Here is a 20,979-nt window from a genome sequence, read left to right on the forward strand (position 1 = left end):
AGTGATACAACTTAGTGGTTAAATATTTCAGCTTATTCACCGTTTTCTGTCAAACTTTTCCATACATTCCAAGGGCTGGATGAACTGGAGAACTTCATCCCACTGGCCATCAAGCACAAGTTGCCTGTGGGGGGAAAAAAAAACAAAAAAAAACTAGAATGTCAATTAAAGTTTTAGATCGAAGTTCGTAATTCATAAGAGCTGACCATATTTTTATTTTTCATTTAATGTCAAGACTATGCATATAAACAACTTTTTAAGTTCAATGGCATGTTTTAGTTACCAAATATTACCAGTTTAGTGGAACTGCACGCTTTCCCTCAGTAACAAACAGAAAAAGGAAATTAAATTGGGAATCTCCAATCATGTCATACACAGTACAATATAAAACATACTTCACTGAAAAAAACAATAGAGACAGACAGACAGACAGACATAAAGACAGAACTTTATTGATCCCAAAGGGAACTTTAATAATTTCCAGGCAGCACAGTTTAAAACTTTTAACAATTACATACGTGCAAGGCTTTAACACACAATAAAATAATAAACAATATGATCTTTATGCCAGCGAGTCTGTTATAACTGTCTAGGATGAAGACAGGCATGACAGGAAGATGAAGATACATTAAAACGTCAGACGTTATAGGCAAAAAAGGACCCCACTAATGCCCCTTAAAACATCTTGGGAAAAGGAGCTGGCAGTTTAAGGAGCTCCAGGACTACAAGTGATGGTGCAGATGGATAGCATTAGCGCTATTAGGCTATTACTTTTATCATCATTATCTCTTCTGCCGCTGCCTACAAGTTCAGGATTAGTCTTGTAATATAACAGGCCTTCCTAAATAGTTTACTCAGGCATTTGGCATCTTCTAAGCTGGGGTTATTCCCTTAGTAGACCAGACATTCAACAGTCCCAATAATGATTGACAGCTTTCTGGCAGTAAGGTTGCCTTTAGCCATTTACAACATATTATAACTTTGCAGTAGATACTGTTCTTAAAAAGTGCAAGAACAATGTTTATCTGGTTTAGACAGAATTCTGCATTATTGTAGTCTTTTCTCAAGTGATGTTTGGTTTAGATATCTAAAATTGATGAGATTTCAAATCCCATAATTTCCTGAGCAGATGAAACATTTTTTTCTGTGTGATGGAGCTACTTTACAATACCACACATTTAACCACCCTAGATTATTAATTCAGTAGTATGATGACTTCTTCGCATTTGCTCAGACAGCTAAAAACACATTTTCTTCACTTGATATTAATGTTTTTGTGTGAATTCATTGGAAATTTAACAACTTCAAGCCTGTAAATTTCATAAGAGTTTCCACTGTTAAGCTATACTATTCTACTGTGTCGGGACATTCTCTGTGTCTCCACAAATTCTCAATGATTTCTACCACCTTGATGCCAAACTGCTGTCACTACTCCACATTGCCACCACTTTCTTGTATGCAGTCTAGCCACTGTAGTTCTTCTGTTTAGTATGTGGTGCTGCGCCTTTCATTTTTCAGTCACCTGATTATTACACAAAGCAGGAAGCAGGCAACAGTGTCCAGGATCTTCAATATAGTACACTGTGGTTGCCAATTCAATTCCCAACAGTAACTCACATGTATAACAATTGTACTAAATAAACATAATTATGAGACATCTTGTCATTATGTTTCACTATAGAAAGATGCCATATATATTGACCACACTGGTCCAATCACATCTCAATTGAGGTAGGCAATGAATAAGAATCATGCCACTTCCTGCACCCCTCTTTTCCCTAGTGCTGAGTAAATTCTCTGTTTCCCATTGAGAAAAGCTGGTTATTCATAGTACGACCAAAACAGTTTATACTCAAAATTAGCACAGTTTTGAACAACTCTTTTCTCCCTTCCTTTCTTATCACTTTCCACACCTAAAACACATTTTTGGGTATGGTTTCTCACTCCACTACTTTATGATTGCTTACATTTTTCCATGTGGTGTTAAAACTCTACTCTCTATAGTTACATCATCATTCCAATGTTTTACTGTTGACTGGCTTCTAATCATAGAACTTCGGAAACATTGCTCTTTTGTCTTCTTAGTGTAACACATATACAGTAAATGGTTATTTCTCAACACATGTTTTTGTTGAATATTTCAAAGACATTAGTGACTCTTATTATTATTATTATTATTAATTTGAACGCAGACATTAGTTAGCCTTGGATAAAGCTGCCGCACCCAATTATAGTAAATATGGCATCATATGGTCAAATGGGTCAGTCAAATCTCCACATTCAAAATATTTAAAGGGAGTTCAACCTCAAAACAATATTGTTGAAATCTCCCTTTAATACTGCAAAGCAAGACCGCACACACGCTTAAAACATAGAAAGCAGTCATAACACCCAGCTGGACTTTTCTTTCCTGTCCATCCTATAGCTCAGATCTTGCCCCCTAAGAGGTCCACTTCTTTGGAGATCATGTAGAAACATTAGAATTTTAGCAAACACAACCAACTATTTTATAAATATTCTCAACCAACTCTAAATTAATTTACATGTAAAACCAATAATTGTGTTGCAAAACTCTCTGGATGACCCTAATACATTTGTAATTTCTTTAAGATGCAATAGATTCTGGACCCTTGGTTCAAATAGTTTACTGTATGTTACTCATTCTCCCTGTAGATATGCTAGTGTTTCCTCCAGGCACTCAGGTTTTCCTCCCCCATAACCAAATTGATCTTAATGTGAGTTTTTGTATGTGTGTGTGTATTCTGCAATTAACTGGCACCTTGTTCAGGATTGTTTCTCTCCTTGCGACATCTGCTGCTGGAAATGAAATCCAGATTAAGCATGTTTGAGAAAGTATGTACCTATGAACTGAATATTTCAACTTTTCAAGTAATCACAAAATAAACACATTTTTAAGTAATGTAGATTGATGTTTACAAATTTGTTCTGTAAAGTGCAAGAGTATTGGTTCAATCCCTAGTATTGCCTGGCTAAGCAAATCACATAATCTCCTACACTTTGTAAATAATTAGTAATCCAGCCATTCTGAGGAAAAGGGCATTTATCCCATGTGGATATTTAGTACTTTAATAAGATAAGGATTACAGACCTAAACAGATGTCACTGTTTAGCTGTGCTTCCAAAGCAAAGCTATGACCACTCAAGTTACATTGTAAAATTGATGGTAATCAGTGTACTATCAAAGAATACTGGTTAAAAAAAAAAGTCCACATGAGCCTCACGAATTAATTACAAACAAAAATGTAAAATGTACCTCAAGAAAAGCATATCATCAGAGTAGAGACCATTGATAACACCACTTTCTTTTTCCAGAGCAAGCATACTGATATGAAGCCTTCTTGAGTTGAGAAAATCCAAAATCAGCTTGATGATCTCCACCTCCTTAATGTTTATTGTTTCTTCCGCTGTCATATTGTCAGCTTTGCAATAAACTGTAAAGTCAAGAAACAGCTATATGTTAGGCGGAAGCAAGAGACAGTAAATTTTCGAATTCCAAATTAAGAACTACAAATACTTTTTGTCAAGCAAGGAGTAAAAACTGCTTCAACGTGTGACAGAGAAAGAAAATCATCTGCCCTTTACCTACTACTTAAAACACAAACAGCACAGACTGTTAAAACAGTATCGCCAGAATTACAGGTATAACCGTGCAAAAATAGCCTTCTTCATTTAGAACTCTAACATTACATAATGTAGCATTTGCAAACCACGTAATCAATCTCAGGGTTGCAGAAGCTGGAGTGTATCCTGGCAGTTTTGGATGTAAAGCAGGAACTAACTCTGAACAGGTTGCATCTCATACCCACACTCCTTATTTTCTTCCTTTTCATCTCTTCTCATTTCTATATGACATTGATGTGCCTGATCAAGCATTCCTACCAGTTAAGACATCTTTCCCTCAAATCTTCTTTTACTTTATTTATCCACATTCTCTATACTTCTGTTCCCATCACTCTTTTGCCCACAAGTTGTGTCTTCTCGTCACATGTACAAACCACTTTCCTGTACTGTACTTTCTTAAATAACTCCCCTACTTTTGCTATACTTTGATTATCTCATTTCTTACTCTGTCCTTCTTTGTAACTCCACATATTCATCTCAACATTCTCATTTCTGCCACATCCAAGTTCTCCTGTGCTCCTTTCACTGCCTATGTCTTAGCTCCATACATCACTGCTGTCATAATCTTACCTTTAAGCTTTGTCTTAACTCTTGAATCAGAAAACACTCCTGATATCTTCTTCCAACTGTTCCATCAATACTGCACTCTATGGGTTATCTTTGCATCAAATGATCCTTCCTAGATTACCATTTAACTCTAATTCACTCTTTTCAATAATCATCCCTGCAGGCTAACTTCTGAATCCTGATTAGGATTAAACCTCACATATTGCTTTTTCTATTTATGTTCAATCCTCTATCTTCCAGAGCTCTCCAACCTCCCTTCCCTTCCCCTCCACATCTTCCTTCCTACAACATAATTTGTCAAATGAGTCAACACATCCCTAATCCCTAAAAAGATCCCTGGTGCCAACCTGCTCTAATTGGGATGTTGTCCATTGTCTAACACTGCTTCTAACCCGAACTTTCACTCTCAGGCTCATACATACAGTATCTGGACAGTCTTTAAATACTTTTACGCTACTCCTTACTCCCTCATGCACCTCCAGACTTCTGGAAATGGCATCCTATGATGAGCCTTCTCCAAATCAATAAACACCATATGCAAGCCTCTCTGTTTTTCATTACACTTCTCTATGAGCTGTTATGACAACATTAGTCGTTCCTGTGCCTGACATAAAATCAAACTGCTCCTCACCTATGACCGTCTTTTCCCTAAGCCTTCCCTCCATAATACTTTTCCAGATTTATATCCTGTGTGACTTCAACTTTATCCACCCAGTTACCACCTGCTGGTATTTTTTCTTGCTTGTAGATCTTCTGCATTAGATCCCACAATACATCTACCCCCACTTCCCCTAATCTCTTCCAGAAAGCCACTGGTATTTTATCTGGTCTTGTCTTTCTAAAACCCACATCTTCCATGATTTGGAAGGGATAAAAAAATTTTTTTGAAGCTAAAACAATTCTATACATTTTGTTCCCACTTGGAAGCCTGTGATGAGCAATCTCTTCTTTTTGGTTCACTGTGTTAGATCTTCTGAACTTGTACAGCATTAATAAAACGGGCCTAAGCTATAGTTCTATCTACTTATGACATACCTTGCATTAAGATAATACTCAGGCCATTACAGACTGCAATTACCAGTGTGCTAAATTAATGTTTTATGAGGTTCAAATGTTGAAGTTGCTTAAAAAATGTACAATACTAAGGAATCCTTAATGTCACATACATTATAGATGGAGCACAATAGCAATGTCTACACATCCTAAAAATAAATGTTGGGGAAAAACTGCACTAAGCTAAGTGGATTGCTATGTGAAGAGAGGCTTCTCCTTCTGTGGATGATACGGAGTATGAATGCCAAGACTTCTGCAAATATATTTTGCTGCCAACTGTCTCTGATCAAAAGCTAACAAAAATAATTCCAAATAATCAATATAATAATAGGAAAATATTATATAAAAAACGTGTATCTAAGGTGGCACGGTGGTGCAGTGGTAGCGCTGCTGCCTCGCAGTAAGGATACCTGGGTTCACTTCCCGGGCCTCCCTGTGTGGTTTTTGCATGCTCTCCCCGTGTCTGTGTGGGTTTCCTCTGGTTTCCTCCCACAGTCCAAAGCCATGCAGGTTAGGTGCATTGGAGATCCTAAATTGTCCCTAGTGTGTGCGTGTGTTTGCCCTTCGGTGGGCTGGCGCCCTGCCCAGGTTTTGTTCCTGCCTTGTGCCCTGTGCTGACTAGGATTGGCTATAGCAGACCCCCCATGACTCTGTTTGGATATAGCAGGTTGGACAATGACTGACTGACTGACAATGTGTATGCAGCGTAAGATTTAACATTGCAGTCAGTAGCATTGTGAATATACTGTACATCTCTTATGAAATAATTCAGCACCATTTACACAAAAAAAAAAAAAATACACTTTATAAAGTTTGACTATCATAAAGCAGCAAATAAAATAAAACAAATCAGGGACTGTGCTTTTACAAAGAGTGCTCAACAATTCTAAATCTTTACTTTTATGTTGAACTAATATATCTCAATAAACAAAGAATCTGTAATTTTTTTTTTTTTTAGAACTGTTAATATTCTTTTAGCAAAAATTCTGACAATGTCATGATGGTGCAATTTAATGTTATTCCAGCTGCCACCTCAAAGTTCCAAGGACCTAGGCCTCTGTCTGTGTGAAGTTTTCCTGCTCCACTAATTTTTGTAACTTTTCTCCACTACACCGGTTCCTGGCACATTTTGAAGATGTGCACTTTTGATTAATTGGCAACACCTCAAATGTCTTGGTGTGATGATTGGGTGTGATATGGTAGATCAACGTTGTTTTCAGTATTGGATTAAGTCTCATGGTTAATGTTCCCGAGATAAGCTAGGGCTCTCCACAACCCTGTCATTTTTTGGAAAATAGTTAAATGAATGAACAAAAAATACAAATGGCAGTAGGCAGACATAATTTTACCTTCATTTCATTTATTCATTCATTTAGTCATTTTGTACACTTGTCAGGAGAATTCCAAGTGAAGATATTATTATTAAAGATATGTTGTACATTTTCTTTTCATTTAAACATCCATAAATGCATTTTCACATATTATTTTACAACCATGGTGGGGAAGTCCATTGCAGGGCACATTCTCACACATCCCAGCTCAGGCAATATAAAATTACCAAGCAACTTAAAAAGCACATCTTTAAGATCGGAGAGGACACTGGCATAATTGGAGAAAATCTATGCAGATACAGAGAGAACATGTAAACTCCATACAGACTGTGGTTTGAACCCAGCATGGCCAATTCATATGCCACTGCGCTAACCTAAAATTAAAACAACAGTTATTTAATTAAACTATTACAGAGTGAGGAGACCCATGGCAGTACAACTTGGGTCTAACAACAGAGGAAGGCTTATTGGAGTTAAAAATGTGGCTATATTTTCTTGTATGTATTTTTTGTGGTGTTTTCATCATTATAATTTGTAGTTTAGTTGCATGTCATTTTTTGTTATTTTCCTGACTATATTGCATTTGCCATTGGAGTACAGAATTCTATGCTGATAAGTCCGAGTATATATTATACAGTATAAGAACTGACCTAATTAAAAAAATACATATTTATTTAGCAGGTGCTTTTATCTTTATTAATTTACAAATCACACATGCATAACACAGCTGTTTCCATATTTATGTAGGGCGAGTACCGACATGTTAAATAATTTGTTCAGGATCATGCAGCGAGTCAGTGATTGTGGTTTACATGCCAATACTTTAGACATCAGGTCACACTGTCTGCCAAAACATACATTATTTGTTCATGTGGACTGTGTGGTCATTTTTCAATGAATGCAACAAAAACCTTTACAATGAATATTCATGGTTGTAGCATAACTAGAGAATCAGGACATAACTAGGACAGCAATTAAAAAGCTTGGATTAGTTGGGGATGGGAGCTTCGCTGACTCAGATTTCTCCTGTTAAAAGGCTTATTGCTCAGCAATGTGCACACTTTTTTCATGCCTAATAGATCTGACTTCACAAACTATACAAATACCTTTCAGACTTCACCAACTATACAAATGACTTTAATATTAAGTCACTTTTATTGAAAGCAACTTAAAAAAAACAAAGGTAGCCAAATACAACCATTACAGAGCCATAAAAGAGCTAAGCCATTTATAAGAACACTATTTTGATACACGTTGGAGTGGACATTTCAACCTTTTTTAGTTACTTGAAGGATTTGGATTATGCCAGGTTTAGATTTTCATTTAAGTGACATACCATATTAAGTTTGTTTACAAGCAATGGTCTCTTCAGATCACATAATAATACAAAGCAACAAGTGGATGCGTGACACAGCTCAACAGAAACAGCGCCTTCACTTGGATATAAAGCCACTTTTTGAAAGTGGCAGGTGCATTATTTTAATTAAAACAACAGAAGTTACGTTTTAAACTGTACATTATGACGTAAACTACTACATTGTGTGTTATCATTTTACATTTGTTCTCACTGCAGAGTGCCTGTATGCACACGAATTTGTCCCATGTCCTGAGTTTTTCCAATTTCCAGCCCAGGCACAGTGGAGTTTGCAGGTTCTCCGTCAAACTCAACAGACATGCATATTAAAGTAATTGGCAATTCTAAAATGACTCTGCCATGCGCGGAGTGAATGTGCTGTGCAACTGACAGATGCTTTATCTGCACTTGATGATAGCAGGAAGGGCAACACAATCACATGAAATAGATAAAAGGATGACTTTGAATACCTTGCAATAAGATAAAGGATTATATTCCATCCTATTTTGTCCAGCATTACAAGTGAGCAAAACAAATATTATAGTCTGAAGTATCATAATTTAGCATGCACCACTATGGTGTATCTTTGCTAAACTATGGAAAAGTGGCTTGAACTATCTGGTACAGTGCTTGACTGGTTTAAGCCATATTTATCAGCCCGCGAGTAGTTTTTATTCTTATGGGTAATAACAAATCTCTGTCTGCCCCAGTTCATGTTGTCCCTCAGGGTTCAGTTCTGAGGACTAATCTGATCAGTATACTGTATGAATGTTATCCAAATCATAAGGAAATACATCTTCAGTTATCATTGTCATGTAGACACACAAATCTATACTAGTGTAAAAAGAAAACTACATGTATTTATCCACCCATCCATTATCCAACCCCCTGTATCCTAACTACCAGGTCACAGGGGTCTGCTGGAGCCAATTCCAACCTACACAGGGCGCATACATTTATTTATTTCATCTTTAATCTCCTTACCAATAATCTCAATAAATAAAGTCATGGATACAACAAAATTTTCATCAACTAAAATGTTCAAAGAGTTAGTTTAATAGGTACTCATTCATCAATAAAAAGAAATATAAATAATTGTATTCTATCTGTTGATAATATTAAGGAATCTTTGAGAGCCAGCTCACATTTGAAGCACACATTAAAACATTACCAAAATGTCCTTCTTCAATCCTTATAATACTTCATGCCATTATCACCTATCATTTAGATTACTCTAGTGTAATTTTCTTCAGTCTACCAGGAAATTCTCTTGAGAAGCTCCAGCATGTAAAAAGCTAAAGTTTCCTCTGGAGACAAAGTCCTATCTATGTGCAAAACGGTGCACTCAGGTTCTTACTCATACATCACGCCTGTTCTCTCACATTTACACTGACTCCCTGTGCATGAATGCATTACATTTAAATCTCTTATTTTTGCATACAAAGTAGTCCACGGCACAGCTCCTCATTACAACTGTGACTCTGCCAGTCCTCAAACACTCTCGCACTCTCTGCATTCTAATGGCTCAGTAGATGCTAGAAACACCCTGAGACTTGACTGCTTTAAGAAACTTCTGAAAACACATGCATTCTACATAACTTTTAAAGATTTTAACAGCTTTTAGGTTTTATTTTCTTTGACTTGAATTTTCTTTGGATCATCTTATTATGTATGTTGCATTATCGTATTTAGTTTGAATAAAATTTTAATTTTACAGGAGAAAGTTGGAGCAGAAGTTGCAGAATAACAGCATGAAGGAAGTGAGGGAAGCGGGGTGCCACCATCAAGAGAGACATGAAAAGATCAAACCAAATGAACAACTTTTTTAACAGGTTTGACCACCCTAACCCACTCTCACCTCTGAGTACTGCACCCTCCACCAAGCCTTCTGATACCAGCATAGGTGAGACATCCCCACCCACAATTACAGCAGCCCAGGTGAGCAGAGAGCTGAAAAGACTTTGTGCCAGCAAAGCAGCGGGTCCAGATGGAGTATCGCCACGACTGCTGAAGGCCTGTGCGTTGGAGCTTGGGAGTCCTCTACAGCAAATCTTCAACCTGAGCCTGTAATAGGGGAGAGTCCCGAAGCTTTGGAAAACATCTTGCATCACCCCAGTCCCAAAGGTATCACGTCCTAGTGAGCTGAATGACTTCCAGCCTGTCGCTCTGACTTCACATCTGATGAAGACCATGGAGCGGCTGCTGCTTCACCACCTGAGGCCACAGGTCCACCACCCTCGATCCTCTGCAGTTCGCATACCAGGAGAAGGTGGGAGCGGAGGATGCCATCATCTACATGCTACACCGATCCCTCTCCCACTTGGACAGAGGTAGTGGTGTTGTAAGAATTATGTTTCTGGACTTCTCTAGTGCCTTCAACACCATCCAACCTCTGCTCCTTAGGGACAAGCTGACAGAGATGGGAGTAGATTCACACCTGGTGGCATGGATCGTGAACTATCTTACAGACAGACCTCAGTATGTGCGTCTCGGGAACTGCAGGTCTGACATTGTGGTCAGCAACACAGGATCGCCGCAGATGACTGTACTTTCTCCGGTCCTGTTCAGCCAACATACATCAGACTTCCAATACAACTCAGAGTCCTGCCACGTGCAAAAGTTCACTGATGACAATGCTATCGTGGGCTGCATTAGGAGTGGGCAGGAGGAGGAGTATAGGAACCTAATCAAGGACTTTGTTAAATGGTGCGACTCAAACCACTTACACCTGAACACCAGTAAAACCAAGGAGCTGGTGGTGGATTTTAGGAGGCCCAGGCCCCTCATGGACCCCGTGATCATCAGAGGTGACTGTGTGCAGAGGGTGCAGACCTATAAATACCTGGGAGTGCAGCTGGATGATAAATTGGACTGGACTGCCAATACTGATGCTCTGTGCAAGAGAGGACAGAGTCGGCTATACTTTCTTAGAAGGCTGGCGTCCTTCAACATCTGCAATAAGATGCTGCAGATGTTCTACCAGATGGTTGTGATGAGTGCCCTCTTCTACGCGGTGGTGTGCTGGAGAGGCAACATAAAGAAGAAGGACGCCTCATGCCTGGACAAACTGGTGCGGAAGGCAGGCTCTATTGTAGGCATGGAGCTGGACAGTTTGACATCCGTGGCAGAGCAACAGGCGCTAAGCAGGCTCCTGTCAGTCATGGAGAATCCACCGCATCCACTGAACAGGATCATCTCCAGACAGAGGAGCAGCTTCAGCGACAGACTGCTGTCACTGTCCTGCTCTACTGACAGACTGAGGAGATCGTTCCTCCCCACACTATGCGACTCTTCAACTCCACCAGGGGGGGTAAACGCTAACATTATTCAAAGTTATTGTCTGTTTTTACCTGTATTTTTATTACTCTTTAATTTAATATATTTTTTTTTTGTATCAGTATACTGCTGTTGGATTATGTGAATTTCCCCTTGGGATTAATAAAGTATCTATTTTACTGTATTTTACATATCTTCCCATGGGCTCACCACCTATGGGAGGGGCCAAGGAGGTCAGGTGCAGTGTGAGTTGGGTGGTGGCGGCGGGACCTTTGCGGTCTGATCCTCGGCTACAGAAACTGGCTCTTGGAACGTGGAATGTCACCTCTCTGAAGGGAAGGAGCCTGAGCTAGTGCGTGAGGTTGAGAGGTTCCGCTATCTCCTTGAGAGGGCTGGACTCTCTACCACTCTGGAGTTGCCCCGGTGAGAGGCCGAGCAGGTGTGGGCATACTTATTGCCCCGACTTGGAGCCTGTGCATTGGGGTTTACCCGGTGGGCGAGAGGGTGGCCTCCCTCCGCCGGGTGGGGAAGGGTCCTGACTGTTGTTTGTGCGTATGCCCGAACAGCAGTTTGGAGTATCCACCCTTTTGGAGTCTCTGGAGGGGTGCTAGAGGGCATACCTTCTGGGATTCCCTCGTTTTGCTGGGAGACTTCAATGCTCACGTGGGCAATGACAGTGAGACCTGGAAGGGCGTGATTGGGAGGAATGGCCCCCCCGATCTGAACCCAGGCGGTGTTTTGTTATTGGACTTCTGTGCTCGTCACGGATTGTCCATAACGAACACCATGTTCAAGCATAAGGGTGTTCATATGTGCACTTGGCACCAGGACACCCTAGGCCTCAGGTCGATGATCGACTTTGTGGTCGTCGTCGGACTTACGGCCATATGTCTTGGACACTTTCGGGTGAAGAGGGGCGGAGCTGTCAACTGATCACCACCTGGTGGTGAGTTGGCTTCGATGGTGGGGAAGATGCGGTCAGACCTGGTAGGCCCAAGCGTGTTGTGAGGGTCTGCTGGGAGCGGCTGGCAGAGTCCCCTGTCAGAAGTAGCTTCAACTCCCACCTCGGCAGAACTTCAACCACGCCCCGAGGGAGGTGGGGACATTGAGTCGAATGGGCCATGTTCCGTGCCTCTATTGTTGAGGCGGCTGACGGAGCTGTGGCCGCAAGGTGGTGGTGCCTGTCGTGGCGGCAATCCCCAACCCGTTGGTGGACACCGGCGTGAGGATGCCGTCAAGCTGAAGAAGGAGTCCTATAGGACTTTTTGTCCTGTGGGTCTCTGGAGGCAGCTGATAGGTACCGGCAGGCCAAGCGGAACGGCTTCGTTGTTGCTGAGGCAAAACTTCGGGCATGGGAGGAGTTTGGAGAGGCCATGGAGAGCGACTTTGGACGGCTTCGAGGAGATTCTGGTCCACCGTCCGCGTCTCAGGAGGGAAGCAGTGCAGTGTCAACACCATATATGGTGGGGATGGTGCGCTGCTGACCTCACTTCGACGTGGGTCGGTGGGGGAGTACTTCAAGACCTCCTCAATCCCACTAACATGCCTTCCAATGAGGAAGCAGAGCCTGGGGACTCTGAGGTGGGCTCTCCCATCTCTGGGACTGAAGTCACCGAGGTGGTCAAAAACTCCTTGGTGGCAGGGCCCGGGGTGGATGAGATCGCCGAGTTCCTTAAGGCTCTGGATGTTGTAGGACTGTCTTGGTTGACACGTCTCTGCAACATCGCATGGACATCGGGACAGTGCCTCTGGATTGGCAGACGGGGTGGTGGTCCCCTCTTTAAAAAGGGGACCGGAGGGTGTGTTCCAACTATAGAGGGATCACACTCCTCAGCCTCCCTGGAAAAGTCTATTCAGGGGTTCTGGAGAGGAGGGTCCGTCGGATAGTGAACCTCGGATTCAGGAGGAACAGTGTGGTTTTAGTCCTGGTCGCGAACAGTGGACCAGCTCTTCACCCTTAGCAGAGTCCTGGAGGGTGCATGGGAGTTTGCCCACCAGGTCTACATGTGTTTTGTGGACTTGGAAAAGGCATTGACCGTGTCCCTCGGGAATCCTGTGGGGGTGCTCGGGAGTATGGGGTACGGACCCCCTGATAAGAGCTGTTCGGTCTCTGTACAACCGGTGTCAGAGCTTGGTCCGCATTGCCGGCAGTAAGTCGAGCCCGTTTCCAGTGAGAGTTGGACTCCGCCAGGGCTGCCCTTTGTCACCGATTCTGTTCATAACTTTTATGGACAGAATTTCTAGGCGCAACCAGGGTGTTGAAGGGGTCGGTTTGGTGGACTCAGGATTGGGTCACTGCTTTTGCAGATGATGTTGTCCTGTTTGCTTCATCAGGCCGTGATCTTCAGCTCTCTCTGGATCGGTTCGCAGCTGAGTGTGAAGCGGCTGGGATGAGAATCAGCACCTCCAAATCCGAGACATGGTCCTCAGCGGAAAAGGGTGGAGTGCCCTCTCAGGGTTGGGGAGATCCTGCCCCAAGTGGAGGAGTTCAAGTATCTCGGGTCTTGTTCACGAGTGAGGGAAGAATGGAGCGTGAGATGACAGGCGGATCGGTGCGCATCCGCGTGATGCGGGCTCTGCATCGGTCTGTCGTGGTGAAAAGGAGCTGAGCCGTAAGGCAAAGCTCTCAATTTACCAGTCGATCTACGTCCTACCCTCACCTATGGTCATGAGCTATGGGTAGTGACGAAAGAGCGAGATCGCTAATACAAGCGCTGAAATGAGTTTCCTCCGCAGGGTGTCTGGGCTTTCCCTTAAAGATAGGGTGAGAAGCTCAGTCATCCGGGAGGGCTCAGAGTAGAGCCTGCTCCTCCGCATCGAGAGGAGTCAGATGAGGTGGCTCGGGCATCTGATCAGGATGCCTCCTGGACGCCTCCCTGGTGAGGTGTTCGGGCACGTCCAACGGGAGGAGGCCCGGGAAGACCCAGGACAGCTGGAGGGACTATGTCTCCGGCTGGCCTGGGAACGCCTTGGGATTCTCCCAAGAAGTGGCCGGGAGAGGGAAGTCTGGGCCTCTGCTTAAGCTGCTGCCCCGACCCGACCTCGGATAAGCGGAAGAGGATGGATGGATGGATGCATTTTACATATTGTTTTTAATTTTGTCATTTACTACATAGTTTATACTTCTTATTCTACTTTTTGTTATGCCTTATAGCACCTTGGGTTAAAAATTGTATCATATATAAAATGTATTCTTATTGTTATTAAACTATCACTGAGTGTTTATCACCATAAGCTCTGCTGTACCCCATTGTAAATCACATAATATAGCGCACAATGTTCCACTGCGCTACCTTCATTGATAAAATAAAGCATGGCAGTATATACAGTCATGTGAAAACATTAGGACACCCTTTGAAAGCATGTGGTTTTTGTAACATTTTAATAAATGGTTATTTCATCTCCGTTTCAACAATACAGAGATTAAAGTAATCCAACTAAACAAAGAAAACTGAAGAAAAGTCTTTTCAAGATCTTCTGTAAATGTCATTCTACAAAAATGCCTATTCTAACTGAGGAAAAAGATAGGACACCCTCACATGTATTCCCTCTTAAATTGGCTCAGATCTCACACAGGTATATCACACCAGGTGCACATAATTAGTAGATCGTTACTCTGCATGTTGAATGAGGCTTGCCCTATTTAAACCTCAGACATTTAGTTTGGTGTGCTCCTGACTGTTGAAGTGAGAGTGAGCACCATGGTGAGAACAAAAGAGCTGTCAGAGGACTTCAGAAAAAAGATTGTAGCAGCCTATGAGTCTGGGAAGGGATTTAAAAGATCTCAAAAGATTTTGAAATCAGCCATTCCACTGTCCGGAAGATAGTCTACAAGTGGAGGGCTTTCAAAACAACTGCCAACATGCCCAGGACTGGTCGCCCCAGCAAGTTCACCCCAAGAGCAGACCGCAAGATGCTAAAAGAGGTCTCCAAAACCCTAAAGTGTCATCTCGAGAACTACAGCAGGCTCTGGCTACTGTTGATGTAGAAGTACATGCCTCTACAATCAGAAAGAGACTGTACAAGTTTAACTTGCATGGGAGGTGTGCAAGGAGGAAACCTTTGCTTTCCAAGAGAAACATTGAGGCCAGACTGACATTTGCCAGAGATAAAGTTGACAAAGACCAGGACTTCTGGAATAATGTTCTTTGGACAGATGAGTCCAAAATTGAATTATTTGGACACAACAGCAGAGGACATGTTTGGCGAAACCAAACACAGCATTCCAAGAAAAGAACCTCATACCAACTGTGAAGCATGGAGGTGGAAGTGTCATGGTTTGGGGCTGCTTTGCTGCAGCAGGACCTGGTCAGCTCACCATCATAGAATCCACGATGAATTCTACTGTGTATCAGAAGGTGCTTGAAGAACATGTGAGACCATCAGTTAGAAAATTAAAGCTGAAGCGGAACTGGACCATGCAACATGACAATGACCCAAAACATACTAGTAAATCAACCAAAGATTGGCTGAAAAGAAGAAATGGAGAGTCCTGGAATGGCCAAGTCAAAGTCCAGATTTGAATCCCATTGAGATGCTGTGGGTGACTTGAAAAGGGCTGTGCGTGCAAGAAACCCTCAAACATCTCACAGCTGAAAAAGTTCTGCATTGAGGAGTGGGGTAAAATTTCCTCAGACCGATGTCGAAGACTGGTAGATGGCTACAAGAACCGCCTCACTGCAGTTATTTCAGCCAAAGGAGGTAACACTCGCTATTAGGGGCAAGGGTGTCCTATCTTTTCCTCAGTTAGAATAGGCATTTTTGTAGAATGACATTTACAGAAGATCTTGAAAAGACTTTTCTTCAGTTTTCTTTGTTTAGTTGGATTACTTTAATCTCTCTGTATTGTTGAAACGGAGATGAAATAACCATTTATTAAAAATGTTACAAAAACCACATGCTTTCAAAGGGTGTCCTAATGTTTTCACATGACTGTAGTTTGTTCAGAATAATGTGTTAGATGAAGAAAAAAAATGTAAAGTGCATAGTTAAACCATCGATTAGCATATATATACCATTTACAGTTAGTACTAGTTAATGTACAGATAAAGAAAAAGATAACTCTATCAGTACTGAACCACAACTCCAACTTCACATTATGTCACTATATATATATAAAACAATATTATTAGTAATCACAAAAGAAGTCCTCCAGTAGAGTTACTGGGGCTGAAGATAAGGATGAAAGACGTAAGACCAGTCACAGTGACGTGTTTTTTAAACCTTACAGTCAGAACATTTCAAGGGAGCGTGGGCAAGTCACTTAACCCACCTGTACCCCAAATAAATATAAAAAGTTGTATATTATGTCCTCATTTTTAGTTTAACTGAATAAAGGCATCTGCCAAATGCACTACATAATAATAACAACAATAATAATAATCGTGATTATTGTAAATACTGAATAGTTTTTAAACTCCCTGTGATTTGTTTCAAAAACAGAGCACCAATAAAGTTCTGTCTGTCTATGTGTCTATCTACCCACAGTGCATTTACTTGTTTCAGAATTGTGTGGTACATGTGTATTTGAGGATGCAGTGATTCTATTCTTACAGTGGTACAACCATCCAACCTTTATGGGGAGGATAATTAAAAACTCCAACATAGTTATAGTTAACAACTACTAACTCCACCGTTTAAACACAGATCATATTAAATCTGAAAGGGCTGCAGACCGAAATCTAATACTTCTTCATACTATGATGGGGTGCAGCAAAATGGTCCCCCATCGGACTCTTTGTTAAGATCCTCCACCCCTCCCAAATGACAGGAGGAGTCTCATTATTTGGCAGGAAAGCGGCAAAGCCTTCACTGCGCAGTTTCCCATTGAATCTTAACGGCTACCCGGATTTGGCAGGGTGTCTTCACTAAGAACCACTACCCCAAACTGTCGACCAGAAATACTCCGATGACAAATTACTAGGGCGGTGCTAATTATAGACCTTACGTGCTGAGAAAATGATGAATGCCGTATTCTTTAGCTTTAAATGTGCGCCTTTATGCTACGGTGCAATTGCCGCTTCACACAAAACGAGCTTCTTGGATAAACAGTAAAACACAACCTTACATACAAAGTGGTGAAATTAACGCCCTGACGAACTAGAAACGATATATCAACCCATGCTGGCCGTTCGGGAGGGTCGGCGTCCGCACCCGCATCGCAGAACCGTAGCGCCGTGACAGCAGACACCGAGGTGCAGCATCCCCCGTTTCTGCGCATCGCGTATACGCCCTTTAAAGCTCACCTCGTCACTCCTACAAACTCATGGATCGCAGATGTTGATCCTCTTCCTTTTCCACTGCCACGCTATAATTTTAAATCCACCTAATTCCCCCTTTCCCCCCACAGACTCCAGCTCCGCTTCTCCCTTGTTTTCTGTTGTTGTCTCCTCCCACCCTGCTGTCTGCTGAAAACGACTCTCCGGTTGTCAAGCGGCTCGCGGCTCTAAGCCAATCAGCGGCGAGTAAGCCTCAGCCGGCTAGCATGAGGCCCCGCGGCTGTCTATCGAACTGCCTTCTCGAGAAGGTGCACCAGAAGGTTGAAACGCTAAACTGACGCGAACGTGTACTGTGAATATAAGGAAGAGAAATGCGGAAATGTGAGTTACGACGTGGTAAAAATAACGAGTAATCTTTAAAGTTGGAGAAAAGAGGAATTCTGTCTTTAACTGGAAACTTCGAAACGGTTCACCGAGTGCACAAACCGCCCACAGGACTTCCCGATGCCTGTCTTCCAGTCGAAATACCTTCTAGTGGACAGCCAAAGTAGAGCTGAGCGACAAGGTTGGCGAGCTAATATCTGGTCATTTAAAGCAGGCCGGTGCCATTTACTCTTCCAAACGTCCACATCACGCAGCATTTACTGCCCGGCTTGCGGGGATCCGGTGAGCCAATCCTAGCAACAGTGGGTACAAGGGCAGGAACTTGCTAGCCGTGGACTGGACGCGGAATAGCTTTATATTATTCATTTCACCCCCTTAATTCTTTTGTAACCGTTTCATTACATATAAACTCCTCTAAACAATCTATGAATCCTGATAGTATTCACGTGAAAAATGTCATCAGAATACAACGGACTATTATAACAACAATCAAGAGAGGGGGCGGACCGATTTTTTTTATTGTTAGCGCATGGGTCACTCGAACGGACCAAAGCATAGAAAAGGTTTTGGGTATGATCATCTTCGTACTGCAGCAATAAATTCAACGGATAATGGATTAGCACACTTGAAATAAGAATTTCGGCAACGGACAAAGTGATTGAATGGAGATTGAAAAAATGTATAAACGGCGTGCTTATGAAGAGCTGGGTTTCAGATCGTTAAGTCTGTAGGGTCAGTGAGATAATATACCGTTAGCCAAATAATATCCGGACGTGTTATCGAATATATATTTATTGTAATCGTAGATGTAAATCAGATCACCTAGCTGATCCTTACCTTGATCACAGTTAGACGCTTCATGTATGATATTGTGTTTTTATATCCATCCACTTCTTTATTCGGATGCTGATGATGCAGTGGACCAGATCCAGATTTCCTGAATACAACCTGAGAGTGATTTGCCCTAAATATCTCAGTTTTCAGAGATGGGTCCATCTGCAGAACTCCAGAGCTCAGTGATTCGCTAGCTTCCCTGGACAGTCAATTGGTTTTCTTGACTTGACTGTTAGGTAATCCTCCCCCAGCCCTAATCTTAACCATAGTGTAGCCAGGTTTTATCACTGACGTATGATATAAAGTGACAGTGGAGTAGAGATCTGGAGATCGCAGCTTGAGTCTATTGAATTTTCACAGAGCTTTCCACCTGGGCACACCTGGTTTGGCTGCTCCACCACCAGTCCAGTTAAATAAACATCAGCAGCAGATATTATGTCAACAAGACAGACAACCAATGCTCCCCACAGTGACATTATTACTGTCTAAACATATTGAATTGCTTTGTTAATTTTTCTTGTAGAATTTTCAAAAGTTGACACTGCAGAATATTTACCATCTGCAAGAGACACCATAATAATTTGTTTTTTCCACATAAATGTTCCACTTTTTTCCATTGCAGGTGGAGGAAAAAGCATGCATACATGAGGTAGCATCACTTTACTTTTACAGTGAGTTTTCAAATGCATCACTCCAGGCATTGTGGAGCATATGCATAATCATTTGGAAAGGCAGATGGACAATTATGATTGCTGGTTGGAGTATTGTCTCCATATAAAAACATGTAGAATATGCTGTTTTAAGAATCTACGTAGGCCTTTTAAAGGGAGGGAAAAGGAATGCTGGCAGAAGTGGAACCAAAAAAAATCAGTATTGTGCAGACCTTTTCTTCCCCTCTCCCTTTATTTGTAAGCTTGACTTTTTGTATGTGCAGTCCATAACCCTGCTTAAGAGTTTTAGGGCCAGTCCTACATTTTTGTTTCTAAGTCATATTGGAACTTTTAAGACCTAGTTTTTGAATTGAAGTCGTCTTATGAGTTTTGTGAGCCCCTGCAATTCATAAAGCCATTCACTTAAGATGCAGCATCACCATTGAATATATTTTGAAGGAATGGTCAATTTTTATCTGCTGCTTTCTTTAAAAATAAGCACATATTCCTCCTTCTTTAACCTAATCATTATTCAACTTAATCAATTTATTAGATATCAGTTCCTTTAGAAATGTTTATACAGATATCATCTATGCATATTCAATCCCATAAATACACTATTTAAAAAATTAAGAGAGCATTTAATCATCACAGTCTAACACCAAGTCATTTAAGCTTCAGGGACACCAGTCTATGCATTTAGGGAGCATAACTGAGTGTGAATCAACTTCACCTGTTTTGGGGCAAATGAACGTGACAGATAGAGAGGCAACGGCAAGACAACCACCAAAAAGGGAATGGTTTGGCAGGTGGTGGCCACAGACAATTGCTCTGTCTTTATCCTTCCTGACTGATTCTCTTCTAGTTTTGCGTTTTGCTAATGCCCTTGTCACTACTGATAGCATGAGGTGGTATATACCGCCAATTCAGGTTGCACAGATAGTCCAGCTCCTCCAGGATGGCCTGTCCATATGTGCCACTACAAGAATGTTTCACTGTTTCCCAACACAGTTTCAAGAACATGGAGGAGATACCAGGAGACCGGCTGTACGTGAAGAGACCTGTGGGATGTGATGTCTAGTATCTCCTCCATGCTCTTTAGACCGTGTTGGGAGACACAGCGAACCCTGTTACAGTACATATGGAGGAGCTGGACTATCTGTGCAACTTGATTCCATCGCAGGTACCGCCTGATGCTACCAGTAGTGACAAGGACACTATCAAAACATAAAACTAGAGAACAGTCACTCAGGAAGGATAAGGAGAGAGCAATTGTCTGTGGCCACCACCTGCCAAACCATCCCTTTTTGGTGGTTGTCTTGCTGTTGCCTCTCCAGGGCACCTGTTGTCACTTTCATTTGGACCAAAGCAGGTGAAGTTGATTCACAATCATTTATACTTCCTAACTGGACAGATTGATATCACTGAAGCTTAACTGACTTGTTGTTAGACTGTGATAAGTTAAGTGTTCCATTCATTTTGTCAGCAGTGTATAATCTATCCATTATCCAACCTGCTATATCCTAACTACAGGGTCATGGGGGTCTGCTGGAGCCAATCCCAGCTGACACAGGGCACAAGGCAGGAAACAAACCCCGAGCAGGGCACCAGCCCACCGCAGTATAATCTACCAATAACTATATATATAGATATATAGATAGATAGACTAG

The 20,979-nt window shown here is 41.8% G+C and overlaps 1 protein-coding gene across 1 annotated transcript in view; it reads right to left on the minus strand.

The window, feature by feature from the left end:
- Positions 1-17,638, minus strand: part of wdr47a (WD repeat domain 47a) — a 48,436-nt gene extending 30,798 nt beyond the window's left edge. The window contains exons 1-3 of the mRNA XM_039734984.1: positions 17,469-17,638; positions 3,275-3,452; positions 41-124 (exon numbers count right to left, since the gene is read on the minus strand). Coding sequence (XP_039590918.1) covers positions 41-124; positions 3,275-3,432 — 242 coding nt within the window. The 5' untranslated portion in view covers positions 3,433-3,452; positions 17,469-17,638. The remainder of the gene's footprint in view (positions 1-40; positions 125-3,274; positions 3,453-17,468) is intronic.
- Positions 17,639-20,979: the final 3,341 nt, after the last annotated feature.

The sequence above is a fragment of the Polypterus senegalus genome, chromosome 14, assembly GCF_016835505.1.
Source record: "Polypterus senegalus isolate Bchr_013 chromosome 14, ASM1683550v1, whole genome shotgun sequence".
NCBI classification, from domain to species: domain Eukaryota; kingdom Metazoa; phylum Chordata; class Cladistia; order Polypteriformes; family Polypteridae; genus Polypterus; species Polypterus senegalus.